We start from the raw sequence: 13,168 nt of genomic DNA, 5'->3' as shown, positions 1-13,168 counted from the left end.
TCAGAGGAAGATAGCACAGAGATGGAGTATCTGGGAGGGATGAATGGAGGGGAACAATAAGTGGATGGCAAGAAGCATAATCCATTGAGCTATGGGAGTCAGTGAGCTGGTGACAGATGAACGTATAAAGACCATTGCCAGAGATGGAGAAGTTCAGGAAAGGAAGGGGAAAAAATAAATCAGAGCTCCCTCTCTATATCCCTCTCAGAATTAAACTCTTCCCACATTCAATCTTGCATCGTCTTTCTCCAACACACAATCTTTCACTCTCCTTTCCTTCAGTTCTACGCTTTCTCTCTTCACCCACTTGATGTCTCAATCTCTCTCTCTCCTTCTGCACAGTCTTACAGTCAAGAGCACAGCTTCATCTGAACTTCAGCTATATTAAACAGTAGAGGACTTTCAGCAGAGACCCAGATTGCTGCGTAACACAGTGTCTAGAACAAAGGTGCTTTTTTGTTGCTAGAATTCTCCAGGAGCTGACCCAAAATAAGTACAGAATGCATTTTAAAATGACATAAAACTTAAAAAATTAAAATTGTTGTCTAAATTAAAATTGTTATCTAAAACCTAATATTGAGTGAAAAATGGTCACTATTCCACTTGGATCAACAAGATATTTTATTCTCCGAATTTCCCCACCCCTCTGCTTAACCTGCTGACTCACATTGGTGCACCTCTGTGCCCCCTCCTCCCCCCCCCCCCCCGAGGCCAAGTGGCCATTCTCCACATGTGAGCTTAAACAATGAGCGTTTGACTGTGGCGGGAGGGCGGGGAACATCACCGCATTGTCAAGTTTGATTCTTGCCCGGCAGACACAGAGACACCGGGGTGGCAATCAGGAGCAGGTACCACGGGGCTGATTTAACTCTTCAGCAGCTCAGGGCTGCAACCACCATTTCAGCCCAATTGTAGCTTCCCTGCCAAAGTCTCACTATGATCAGAGAACCAAGCTCAGGCTGGGCATTAAGCCCCAGAAAGGCTCAATACCCATGGAGAAAAAAAAACTGATTCGACCTGCTGGCAAATTGGAATATTTCTGCACAGCCATTATCACCAAGATAAAGAAAATGATACACTTCTTGTGGGTTTGATTTTCAGATGGTGTCTTTACCAGGATCCATATTTCTGCTGGCCTTTGATTCCTCCATCTATCAAAGATAACTTTTAATATATCTAATTGTGCTCACTATCCTCCTCTTCCTCCTCATCACTATCTGTGCCTTCACTGCTCTCAGTGGATTCTGTTATTGTCATCTGGTTGGAGTCCCCTATCTGTACATTTTTGGCATTCTGAATTTGGATGATGTTAGGGACTTGCTGCTGTACAGGACCACTGACCGTTACAGTCTGACCTCCCTGGCTAGTGCCAGGATTAATGACCTGAAACGGTGGTGGCATATATGAACAGAAGGCAGGCTGTGGGTTGCAAGTTGGTTGGTTTGGGAACATTTGCGGTGGGGGAAGATTAAGGCCAGGTGGAATTACAATGCCTGGATACAGAGGTGGGTTTGACATGGGCTGTGCCTGCCCATTAACTCCAGCAGGTCCTGGATGGGGTGGAGGTATTGGTTGGAAGAGTGGATAATATTGTTGCATCTGCATCGCTAGTTGATTGTGAGCTTGCATACAATTCTTTTGAGCTGATAGAGTTTTCCGGGCACTGAGAAGATCTCTTTTAACCTGATTTATTTCTTCTTGAATCCGTTTTCGCGTTTGCTCCTCAAGCCAACTTTTTTTATGCTTCTCAAGTACTGTTTTTTTAAACAGCTTTTTTACATGCCTTTCAAAGTGTGTGGAATTCTCGTCCAGATGAATGATAGCACTTAGTGCAAAAGGGATCTCGCCTTTACGCATCCGATCCTTCTTCGGTAGCAGTGGAATGACAGTGTTGTTCTTGTGCTCATTATTTATCGAATGCATCAGGACAGTATTGGCCTGGTAATCTTCCCACTGAGTGTTAAAATTGCTTGTGAGGAGGAGGATTGTGAAGGCAGAGTTGTTAACTGCATCGTCAATACACTTTATTGGAGACAGTCCCGGGAGAGAGAACTCCTCAAATGTTGCACCACTCTCCACCCCCAACGATTCCAATCTAACTTGCACGCTTTCGGCAATATGCGCATCCTCTTGGCTGTGTAAGATAACAAAAGGATAAAATGTGTCCTCAAAGCTCGCCTCTGCTGGCTCAGAAGGAACTCCAGAAAGGCTGGATTTACCAGATGTGATTTCAGAAGAGTTAGACAGCTTGGTCATTCCCAGTGAAGGATCGTGAGAAACGGACTTGGTATGTTTCCCATTCCCTGTTCCCTGGTCCCCTGACATTTCTGACTTGGAAGTAACTACCTGTCCATCGTTTGTTCTTCCAGTACATTCAGTTGGTCTCCCTTCATTCACTTCGGTTCCTGATGAACTTTTCGTAGGACAAACTGAGTGCGCACCCTCCTGTTCCCCAGGCCGAGCCCCCATGCTATGGGTCACCTGTAGATTCCCTACAGCATTATTATAATTATTCCAAGTTGCATTGTTAGAGTTAGCTGGGTTAACTGCAAACTCTTTAGGGTTTGCTATTGAGGAGTTTAAGTTGTCTCCACATGAATTGGAAGTGAACGATACAGTAGGTGACGCACTGATTTCAAAATGACTGGGTATTGTAATTTCTGAAGTATTAATCGGTATTTGACCAGGAATGGTCATCGAATTGGTTCTGCATGCAACAGTTGATCTCATACTCGGGCTTGGCTCTTCAATTGACTTCAGAGCTGATACTTCAGTGTTTTCCTCCTCATCTTCAAAATCCAGAGAACCAAATTGCAACCTAAATTCTTCAATAAATTCCTGAAGTTCCAAACTGTGGTTTTGATTGTTGGACTTGAACGCTTTGACTGCAGCTCGACACACTCGGTTCCTCACAGAGGGGCTGCACAGATTTTCCTCCACAAGCGCCGCGTACATCCATGCCAACTCTCTGAGAACACCACCATCTTCTGCAGCAAACTCTTCATTTGACGTTTCAGATATTTCCGCTTTTCCCTCCGCACCATCAAATGAACCTCGAATTTTGTTGATAATGTACAAAGCGGATCTGTTAGCCTGTGTCTCATTTGACACCAACCGTGCTGCTCTCTCAGCCTCATCTTTCTTCTTCAACAAGAATGATATGATGCTATAAAGGAATCGGTGAGCCTTTAAAGCTCTCGGGTTATCAGGATTAAACTTATACCACAGGCTGCGCAGTCTTTCCTCCGGGACTCCAGACAAAATGTCAAACAAATCATCGAGAGACGGAGTGCGATCACAATCTTCTGCCATGATCACACCTACTGTCAAAATGGAGCACGAAGGAACCACCCTGTGTTGGTGTATATCGACATTACTTCAGATTCCATCCAGGCTGATCTGACAACAGAAGACCACCTCTTGGGCACATCACACTGGATGGGAAGTTTGTCAGTCTGCAAAGCCTATTTGCATCTTGTAGTGCCAATGCTCAGGTGGATGGAGATAATTTGCTACGCTCCATCAGTTCAATCTGAAAAATAAAGGGAATACAGAAGTGTTATACCATGTAAATGTATTATTCTGCTATATTTAAGATGACTTATCCCAGTTAAACACAGAGTCTAATTACTATAAGTAAACACAGCCCGAGGTCAATCAGAGTTTAATTGCTGCTTTGGTGCTGGAAAAGTTGCAGACCGTCAAGGGCGTGTAAATTTCCGAGGGCAGTTCTGGAAAAAAAGAGACTACTTTTTGTTTTAACTTTTTTTGACACTGAAGATGCTTAGGGCCCTTGGAGAACTTCCTGGTGTTCATTCAATACTGCAGTGAAATCTTTTACATCCTCCTAAGCAGGCTGGTGAGGCCTTTGTTTTACATCTCATCCAACAATGCAGCACTCCCTCAGTACTGCACCAAAATGTCAGTCTAGATTATATGTTCGAGTCTATAATGAAGTTTCAACCCAGAATCTTCTGACTCAGAGGTACTGACTGAGCCAAACAACAGAAACAAGATCAGTTGTATATTTTCCTTGCGCTATAAATCATTCCTGGATGAAAAGAAGGGCGACTGACATGTTCCCAAATCTCCACCAATACCCATGCTGGAAGAATCACCTCCAACTTTCTCCAGTTCTCCCCCTTCCTGTAGCAAAATACCTGGGCCTCTGCATGACATATCCAGATAGTAAGGGGAACTGATGGGGTAGACAGAAAGAAATTCCACTGGTTGGGAATTCTAGAACTAAACATTAGAGCCAGATCTTTCAGGAGTGAAGTTAGGAAACACTTCTACATGCAAAGTGTGCTTGAAGTTTGGCATTCTCTTCCGCAAACGACAGTTGATGCTGGGTCAATTGTTCATTTCAAATCTGAGATTGACAGATTTTTGTTAACCAAAAGGTATTAAGGGAGATGAGGCAAGGTGGGTATATGGAGATATGTCACAGATCAGCCATGCTCTCATTGAATGGTGGAACAGGCTCAAGGAGCTCAATGGTCTCCTTCTGTTCCTATGTTCCTGACTGCACAGTCGCGATCAGCAATTCACTGTGTTGGGGAATTAAGAATCTAGATCCACCTTAAGAAAATCTAATCACATCTCAAGACTCCAGTAAAACGTACCTCTCGAGCATAAGACAGTATGAGTCAAGTGGCATAACGGCACTAAATCTGCATCCTAGTCGCACAAGTCCATTACAACATTCACACACCCGTCCCACCACTCCTACTGAGCCTCTCCAACTATTCAGCAACACTCTCCGCGCCCCTCCCTCCACCCGCTCCCCCCACTTTTCGTACTACTAAACTTTTGGTCTTACTGTTGGGAGGAAGATCAATATGTATCAAGCCCTGGATTATAAAGATGTCAAATTGGGTGACCATCCACACAGCCTCAGAGACACCTTTAGGTGGTGCCAATTTCCCCCAAAATTCCAAAGTACACCAGCAACAAACCAACACCATTAACAACAGCAGCAAAACCCAAGTCTGCTCCAATCCTTTCAAAAACAGTATGTGTGAAATGTTTAGAAAGGGGAATTTTTTAATCTCATAATACTCCTGTGAAATGTCTTGGGACGTTTCACTACGTTAAAGGAGCAATAGTTGTTTTTGTTATGTCACCTATTGTTCTTTGTACTGTGGCACACCAAACAGGCCTCAGAATATTCCTCCAATGCTAATAGATTACAACTGTGGAAAATCTCAGTCGAGAAGGTGTGCATGCAGAAATCAAGCGCAGACAGCGGAAAGAGCGTGCAGTAAACCAGTCCCACCCACTCTTTCCCTCAACGACTATCTGTCCCACCTGTGACAGAGTCTGTGGCTCTCGTATTGGACTGTTCAGCCACCAAAGAACTCACTTCAGGAGTGGAAGCAAGTCTTCCTCGATTCCGAGGGACTGCCTATGATGATGATGGTGTTAGAAATTCTGTTTGGAAATGTAGATATATGAAAAGGCAACTTTTTTTTGTGAGAACTCATGTGTCACTATTCCCCCTCCAAGTTATTTTTCCTATGCTGGCTTTTCCTCATCTTCCCAGGCCACAAGGCAAACTGCACCCAGAGACTGGGCAGGTAATTTGTCCTCAGGCTTTGGACTGCACTGCGTCGGAAATGGTTGTTCAAACAAAAGATGGTCATCTTTCCCCCACGTGGAGAATTTTCTGACCTCCATTCAACATCTCTCCATGCAGTGATGTGAGGGATATGCAGGCATGAACCATGTCCATTATTCCATCTGCTAGGGGAGAGAAGTCTGAGGGGAAGAGGGAGAGAGAGAGAGAGAGAAAGAGAGAGAATGAATATGATGCTGTATGGGAATGAGGGAGACTATGTAGGAAGACAGAGACGTGTAGAGACAGTATAGACTTGGCGTGGGGCGGGGGGGGGGGTGGTGTGATTACAAGGAGCAGTCCCATGCAACATATTTTAAGTCAGTTCACGGACTCCCAGGCTGCCTGCAATTTCTGCAGCCTGGCGGCGTCAGTGTTGCACGTACACATTGAGTAAGAGGTGTTGCAGCCCCTCTTCCAATTATTGAAGGGCTGCTTATTAATTTTTGTTTGCAATTCAGTCCTGCACTCATCTTTGGGCATCCGGTTGGGTAGGATGGGGAAGCGGGCAGGTCAGAAGACCACCTCCTGGAACTGCTCCTGGGCTTGGCCAAGGTGGCCGTTAAGAGGTCCAGGCAGCGGGGGGTTGAGGGGGTCATTCGGCCCGACTGCCTGCCTCTCTTCTGTGGCTGTGTTCACGCCCGGGTGTCCCTGGTGATGGAGCACGCGGCAGTCCACTGGTACGCTGGAGGTCTTCCACGACCGGTGGGCACCGGAGGGACTGGAGTGCATCATCGCCCCCAGAAACAAAATTGTCACTTAATTTGTTAAGTTTCATTTAAATTTGGTCTAATTTTCGGTTTATTGGTTGTGCCCCGTTAAAAGGGGGCACTTGGTTATTGTCTTTCACTGAATTTTAACATAAAAAAGGTGTAGACAGTATGAGACCTGGGGGGAAAAGGACATACACTGAGTGGGGACACAGAAACAGACAGTAAAAAGTGAAGGACTGAGGGGAAAGAGGACGAGTGGCAAGAGAGAGAGGGGCATTGTCGATCCTTCTATTCCTCCCAGCTGCTATTTAACACTCTCCCCATCAGTCACTCGCGTTTTCTTTCACTGTGGTTGGGTTGGGAGAGGGAGGAGAGAGCGAGAGAGAAACTAGTTCTGGTTGCAATGAAGAATGTTGCCAGTTTCACTGAGCGGATTACAGAAACTTATTACGGAACTAGTAAAATTATTTGAGAGAATTCTTTCCACTTTCTTTTCTCTGCCTTTTCGCTGAGCATTTTCCCATTATTACCATACTATTATAGCTTTTTTTTTGAAATTCGTAGCCAATCGTTCCAATTCTTTGTCAAATCACAAACGCCAGAGGTCACCTTGCACACGCCAAGGATCACTCTGCGCCAATGCTCTTAGCCAAAAGGCCTAGAGCCACTGCACCGTTCCTGGAAATACTGCAATACCAGGTTCGTGCCATGGAGGTGGATGGGTCAGGTCCCCCACACACCTCCGTGGAGGTGGATGGGTCAAGCCACCCCACCCACCTCCTCCCAATCGAGCGTGAAGCAGCTGGTTGGAAAATCACGAACTGACAGCGCTTGTTTTTGCACCCACTAGTTTAAAAAGCTGGAAAAGTCAGACCCAGAGCCCGTGTGTTCTTGGCCTGTGCTTGCTGCGAGCACCGCTCCACGTTAGGAGCACACAGCCGCAGAATGAGCCCTAATGTTTCATTTGTGCGGTAGGGAAGTGATGAGGGCTGGAAAGGTTAAACTGGAGGAGCTAATAAGTGTTGACATTAGTTATCTGAAGCCATTCAACCTGCACCACAATGACTCAACAAATTACGGCATCACCCAGTGTGACACTGAGTCACACAGGAACAAAAGATCCCACACTCGATCCCCAGTCTGTATTGAGTTATCTGCTGAACGATCCAAGGAGATCTCCGCAGGAGAAATGTAACTTTATCTGAAACAACACAAATCGCAAAAAAAATTTAACGGATAAACAATCACACTTACCTTCGGAGTCCATTACTCACCTCTTCGCCGACAGGAATAATTCCCTTTCTCCAAGACATCCATTAGTACATCAAACTCCCCAATTGCTTCCCAAAGCCACAGGGAGGGTCTGCTGCAGATACTCACACAAATAGAAAGCCTCCCAGTGGTGGAGTGCCGAGAGGTTTCAATAGAGAAACAGAAAGGACACCAACCAAAGGTCATCTTTTTCAGGGAGGCAACTCTCCTGCAGACATGTTTGTGAAAATTCCTGTCTTCCTGGGCCCACCCATCTTAATTTTAGTTCACACACATCGTAACACTAAAAAGACAATCCTAATATTTCAGAAATGAAATTTCTCACAACCAGGAACAGTTTCATTAATGTAATATTATTGAGGCCACCGATTCACAGTGCCAAGCCAAATTCCATTTATGGAACACATGGATTTTATTGGTGGCTGGGAATCAAATTCCACTGGTGTTTAATCAGGCCTATTACTTTATGACCCAATTCCTGTTTTTATTACACAAGATCATGGGATTTTCCATATTTTGGATAGATACTTGAAAAAGGACAAATTTACAGGGCTATGGGGAAAGAGCAGGGGAGTGGGACTAATTGGATTGCTCTTTCACAGAGCTGGCACAGACACAATGGGCCGAATGGCCTCCTGTGCTGTATGATTCTATGGTAACATTGATCCCACCACCAAGCACTACAAAATGCTGCAGTATAGAGGGACCTGGATGTCCTTGTACATGAAATACAAAAAGTTAGCACGCAGGTACAGCAAGTAATTAGAAAAGCAAATGGTATGTTGGTCTTTATTGCAAGGGGGATGGAGTATAAAAAAGTAGCATGTCCTGCTACAACTGTACAGGGCATTGATAAGACCACACCTGGAGTACTGCATACAATTTTGGTCTCCTTATTTAAGGAGGGATATACTTGCATCGGAGGTAGTTCAGAGAAGGTTCACTGGGTTGCTTCCTGAGATGAAGGGTTGTCTTATGAAGAAAGGTTGAGCCTATACTCATTTTGGTTTAGAAGAACGAGTGGTGATCTTATTGAAACATGCAAGATTCTGAGGGGGCTCGACAGGATAGATGCAGAGAGGATATTTCCCCTCGTGGGGGAATTTAGAACTAGGGAGCATAGTTTCAGAATAAGGGGTCGCCCATTTAAAAGAGATTAAGAGGAATTTCTTCTCACAGTGGGCCATGAATCTATGGAATTCTCTACCCCAGAGAGCTGTGGAGGCTGGGTCATTGAATATATTTAAGGTGGAGATAGACAGATGTTTGAGTGACAAGTGAATAAAGGGTTTTGGGGAGCAGGCAGGGAAGTGGAGCTGAGTCCATGATCAGATCAGCCTTGATCTTATTGATTGGCGGAGCAGGCTCGAGGGGCCAGGTGGCCTACTCCTGCTTCTTATGATTTGCACTTCCTCCCTCCCTCCCTGGTATGCAGCGGCATGCTATTAATCTGGTCCGGGTTGTAAGGCAGCTCCTGTGAAAAGTTAGTAAATGCTGTGCACTGCACAGGTGACCGAGAAAGATTTACTCTTCTGTCCGGGGCTGCCTCTGAAGAGACGGAAATGGGACTAACCCTGATGATCTGTTGAACGCAAGGCAGCGCAGAGCAGGCGAGGCTCTGCTCCGGGCCACCTAGCCAGCCTCCCTCCCGACCCTGGGCCACGTCCCTCCCGCTCCTCTCCTGCAAACTCTTACCTTATTCCTTCTTGTTAAATGCAGACGTGGACCGATGCTGGCAGCTTCGTCAACCCGGAACCTCTCGCCCTAAACAGCAAAGTTGCCGACCAACACCCGCTGTACAAGCAGCCAATGGCAAGTCAACAAAGAGGAGAACACGCAGGCAGCCGTGGGCCACCTCTGCGCCTGTTGCAGAACTTGGCGCAGGGACAGGGGGGTGCGGTCTGACAGCGGGCGCACAGTGCAAGGACTGCCTATCTGTGCAGAGAGACTCGATTCCAGGGATTGCCCACACACACACACACACAGCTTCATCCCCTAGATTAACTTTGCAGAAAATAATTCAGCTGCACAAAAAGAACTTACATTTCTATAGCGCCTTTCGCGACCTTAGGACATCCCAAAGCGCCAGCCAGTTAAATACTTTTTTGAAGTGCGGTAGGAAACGCCACAGCGAATTAGTGCACAGCAAGATCCCACAAACAGCGCCGAGATATCTGCTGTCAGAACTCCGGGAATCGGCCTTCAAAAACTAGATTCTTTGTGTAATCAGTTCGTTACCTGCTGAATAAAAAGCCTTTTATACTTCAAAAAAGCCCCAGCACCGAGATAATAACCAGATCGTCTGTTTTAGTGATGTTGGTTGAAGGATAAATATTAGGCAGGACACTTGGGAGAACTCTCCTGCTTTTCTTCGAAATAGTGCCACAGGACCTCTGGATCATGGAACTCCATCATTTAGTTCTGTGTTTAAAAACATTCAATTTCATGCTCCCTGAGAATAGAAAAAGTCCTATTTCAAGTTGAACCCTTTCTGCACATATGGACAATCCAAGGGATTAGTTGGTCCAATCATCATCATCATAGGCAGTCCCTCGGAATTGAGAAAACTTGCTTCCACTCTTAAAATGAGTCCTTAGGTGGCTGAACAGTCCAATACAAGAACCACAGTCCCTGTCACAGGTGGGGCAGATAGTCGTTGAGGGAATGGGTGGGTGGGACTGGTTTGCCGCACGCTCCTTCCACTGCCTGCGCTTGATTTCTGCATGCTCTCGGCGATGAGACTTGAGGTGCTCAGCTCCCTCCCGGATGCACTTTCTCCACTTAGGGCAGTCTTTGGCCAGGGACTCCCAGGTGTCAATGGGGATGTCGCACTTCATCAGGAAGGCTTTGAGGGTGTCCTTGTAATGCTTCCACTGCCCACCTTTGGCTCATTTGCCATGAAGGAGTTCCGAGTAGAGCACTTACTTTAGGAGTCTCATGTCTGGCATGCGAACAGTGTGGCCTGCCCAGCTGAGCTGATCAAGTGTGGTCAGTGCTTCAATGCTGGAGATGTTGGCCTGATCGTGGGCATTAATGTTGGATCTTGCGGAGACATCGTTGGCGGTATTTCTCCAGCGACTTGAGGTGTCTGCTGTACATGATCCATGTCTTTGAACTATACAGGAGGGCGGGTATTACGCTAGTTCTGTAGACCATGGGCTTGGTGGCAGATTTGAGGGCCTGGTTTTCGTACACTCTTTTCCTCAGGCGGCCTAAGGCTGCACTGGAGGTGGTGTTGGATCTCGTCGTCAGTGTTGATAGGAGGCTCCCGAGATATAGGAATATTCGAAATAGTGCCACTGGATCATGGAACTCCATATTTAGTTCTGTGTTTAAAAACATTCAATTTCATGCTTTGTCTCTGAGAATAGAAAAAGTCCGATTTCAACTTGAACCCTTTCTACACATATGGACAATCCAAGGGATTGGTTGTTCCAATGTCACTCCATTGGCCCAATCAAAATAAGAGACAATCCAGAGACTGGAACCTTGATAACAAATCTGCGGTTTAAAACTTCTCCATGTTATTTACTCAAACTAATGGCAAAGACATATGCCCGTGGGATAAATACAAGGCATGAAGGAACTGCTGCCAATAGAAAATTTAGAGATGCTATTACATTGTCCATCATTTGGTGGTTACTTCCTTTCTGTGTTTGTTTTTCTCTCCCCCTTCCTATGATTCTATTAAAATGTTTTTTCATCTCTTATATTTCAATTCCAAAGATGGGCCCATTAAAGAAAGAAAGACTTGCATTTATATAGTGTCTATCACGTCTCAAAGCTCTTTACAACTGTTGGGGTAAGAATTAGTGGGTGCATAGCTTTAAGAAGAGAATGATGGGCAAAGATGTCAAGTAAGCTAAATGTAAGACACAAAGGCTGATTAAAAGAATGCCTCAGTTAAATAAGTCTGTTGAAAACAGACTGGTCAGCAGGGAAGGATCTACAGGTATACCAGAGATCAGCTTGTGGAGTGATTTTCACCGATTGTGTTGAGAAACCAGCTGCTAAACGCATTACAATTAAACAAACGAGGCAGTTAGGAAAAGCTTAGCAAAGGAGACATGCGCAGACCGGGAGAACAGACAACACAACTCGTGATGAGAATGGGAGGGAGACTATCATTGTGCAGGGAAACCAGCTAATAGATCCCTGATTATGGGGCCCACGGACCATTAAAGCCATTGTGTGCACCATAAACTTATTAACTTAACGACAGTATCTGTATGCACATGAAACCTCACGGAACAAACACTATGTAATCCCTATATAACTGGTAGCAGAATTGTATTTGGTTGAGAAGGTGGTGATTGACAACCATATCTCTCCCGTGCATATGCTCGAGAAATAGACCTGATGTTGAATTAAGACCTACCCGAATCAACTCGTGAGAAGAACCAGAGATGGTCTCAGTTGAAAAGCAAATGACACAGCGCGGGCGCATTTCACCCGGACAAGGGGTCCGGTCTTGGAAATGTTACTTCAACACAACCAATGAGGTACTTTTGGAGTGTAGTCACTGTTGTAATGTAGGAAATGCGGTAGCCAATTTGCACACAAGCAAGCTCCCACAAACAGCAATGTGATAATGACCAGATAATCTTTTTTTTGGTTATGTTGATTGAGGGATAAATATTGACCAGGACACCAGGGATAACTCCCCTGCTCTCAGAAATAGTGGGAGAGTTCGTGCCCTCCCACACACAAGCCGCATGCACAACAATCATTACTGAGGAGTATTACTTCGACAGAGGTGTTTGGAGAGCTCGGGTAGAGATGTCACGTCTTCCTCTGGGCAGCCACATCCTCTGGATGTTCTGGGGGCTTTGGTCAATCTCAGGCTGCCCCCGCCCCCCTCTCCTATTATTGTTAGCTTCTGATATTACTCTGGCTCACCTGAGAGAGCAGACGGGGCCTCGATTTAACGTCTCATCCAAAAGATTTTTGTGCTTAAATCCCTGGAGTGGGACCTAAACCCACAGCCTCTTCTAATGAATAATCCATGGCTTTGGAACCCCTTTATAGGCAATTAAGGAACTAGAGCCCTTCCTTTGCACTCAAGTGACCCTAGTTTCTTTCAAGAAATGAGATTTTTGAAATCCAGGAATGGAACTCTCCCTTCACAGGTAGATTTTGCAGGATACTATTTTCTATCTTTTCAAGTGAAATTTAAACTTTTTCACTCATGTGAACCATGTAAGTAGTGCTGCCCTTTGCATACAAGTATCAAAAGAAAGACTTGCATTATGGAGCACCTTTCACAACCTCAGGACATCCCAAAGCACTTTACAACCACTTTACAAATACTTTTTGAAGTGTAGTGTGTTGTAATGTAGGAAACACAACAGCCAACTTGCACACAAAAGGTCCCACAATCATCATCATCATCATCATAGGCAATCCCTCGAAATCGAGGAAGACTTCCCTCCACTCTAAAAATGAGTTCCCAGATGACTGAACAGTCCAATACGGGAGTTACAGTCTCTGTCACCGGTGGGACAGACAGTCGTTGAAGGAAAGGGGTGGGTGGGACTGGTTTGCTGCACACTCTTTCTGCTGCCTG

General features: G+C 45.4%; 1 protein-coding gene across 1 annotated transcript; it reads right to left on the bottom strand.

Annotated features, from left to right (window-relative positions):
• Nucleotides 1–737: 737 nt before the first annotated feature.
• Nucleotides 738–9,430, bottom strand: ticam1 (TIR domain containing adaptor molecule 1). The gene is made up of 2 exons (XM_070860888.1): nt 9,298–9,430; nt 738–3,532 (listed from the first exon to the last, which is right to left on the bottom strand). Exon 2 carries the CDS (start codon nt 3,310–3,312, stop codon nt 1,177–1,179), a length of 2,136 nt encoding a protein of 711 aa, XP_070716989.1. The 5' UTR covers nt 3,313–3,532; nt 9,298–9,430; the 3' UTR covers nt 738–1,176.
• Between the last annotated feature and the right edge of the window lie 3,738 nt (nt 9,431–13,168).

This window comes from Pristiophorus japonicus, chromosome 18 (assembly GCF_044704955.1).
Source record: "Pristiophorus japonicus isolate sPriJap1 chromosome 18, sPriJap1.hap1, whole genome shotgun sequence".
Lineage (NCBI taxonomy): Eukaryota > Metazoa > Chordata > Chondrichthyes > Pristiophoridae > Pristiophorus > Pristiophorus japonicus.
Note: the sequence above shows the minus strand (reverse complement) of the source record. Positions and strands in the feature narration are given on the sequence as shown.

Excerpts from the sequence above, each read along its gene's own strand:
- ticam1 (XM_070860888.1), bottom strand. The coding sequence starts at position 3,312 with ATGGCAGAAGATTGTGATCGCACTCCGTCTCTCGATGATTTGTTTGAC.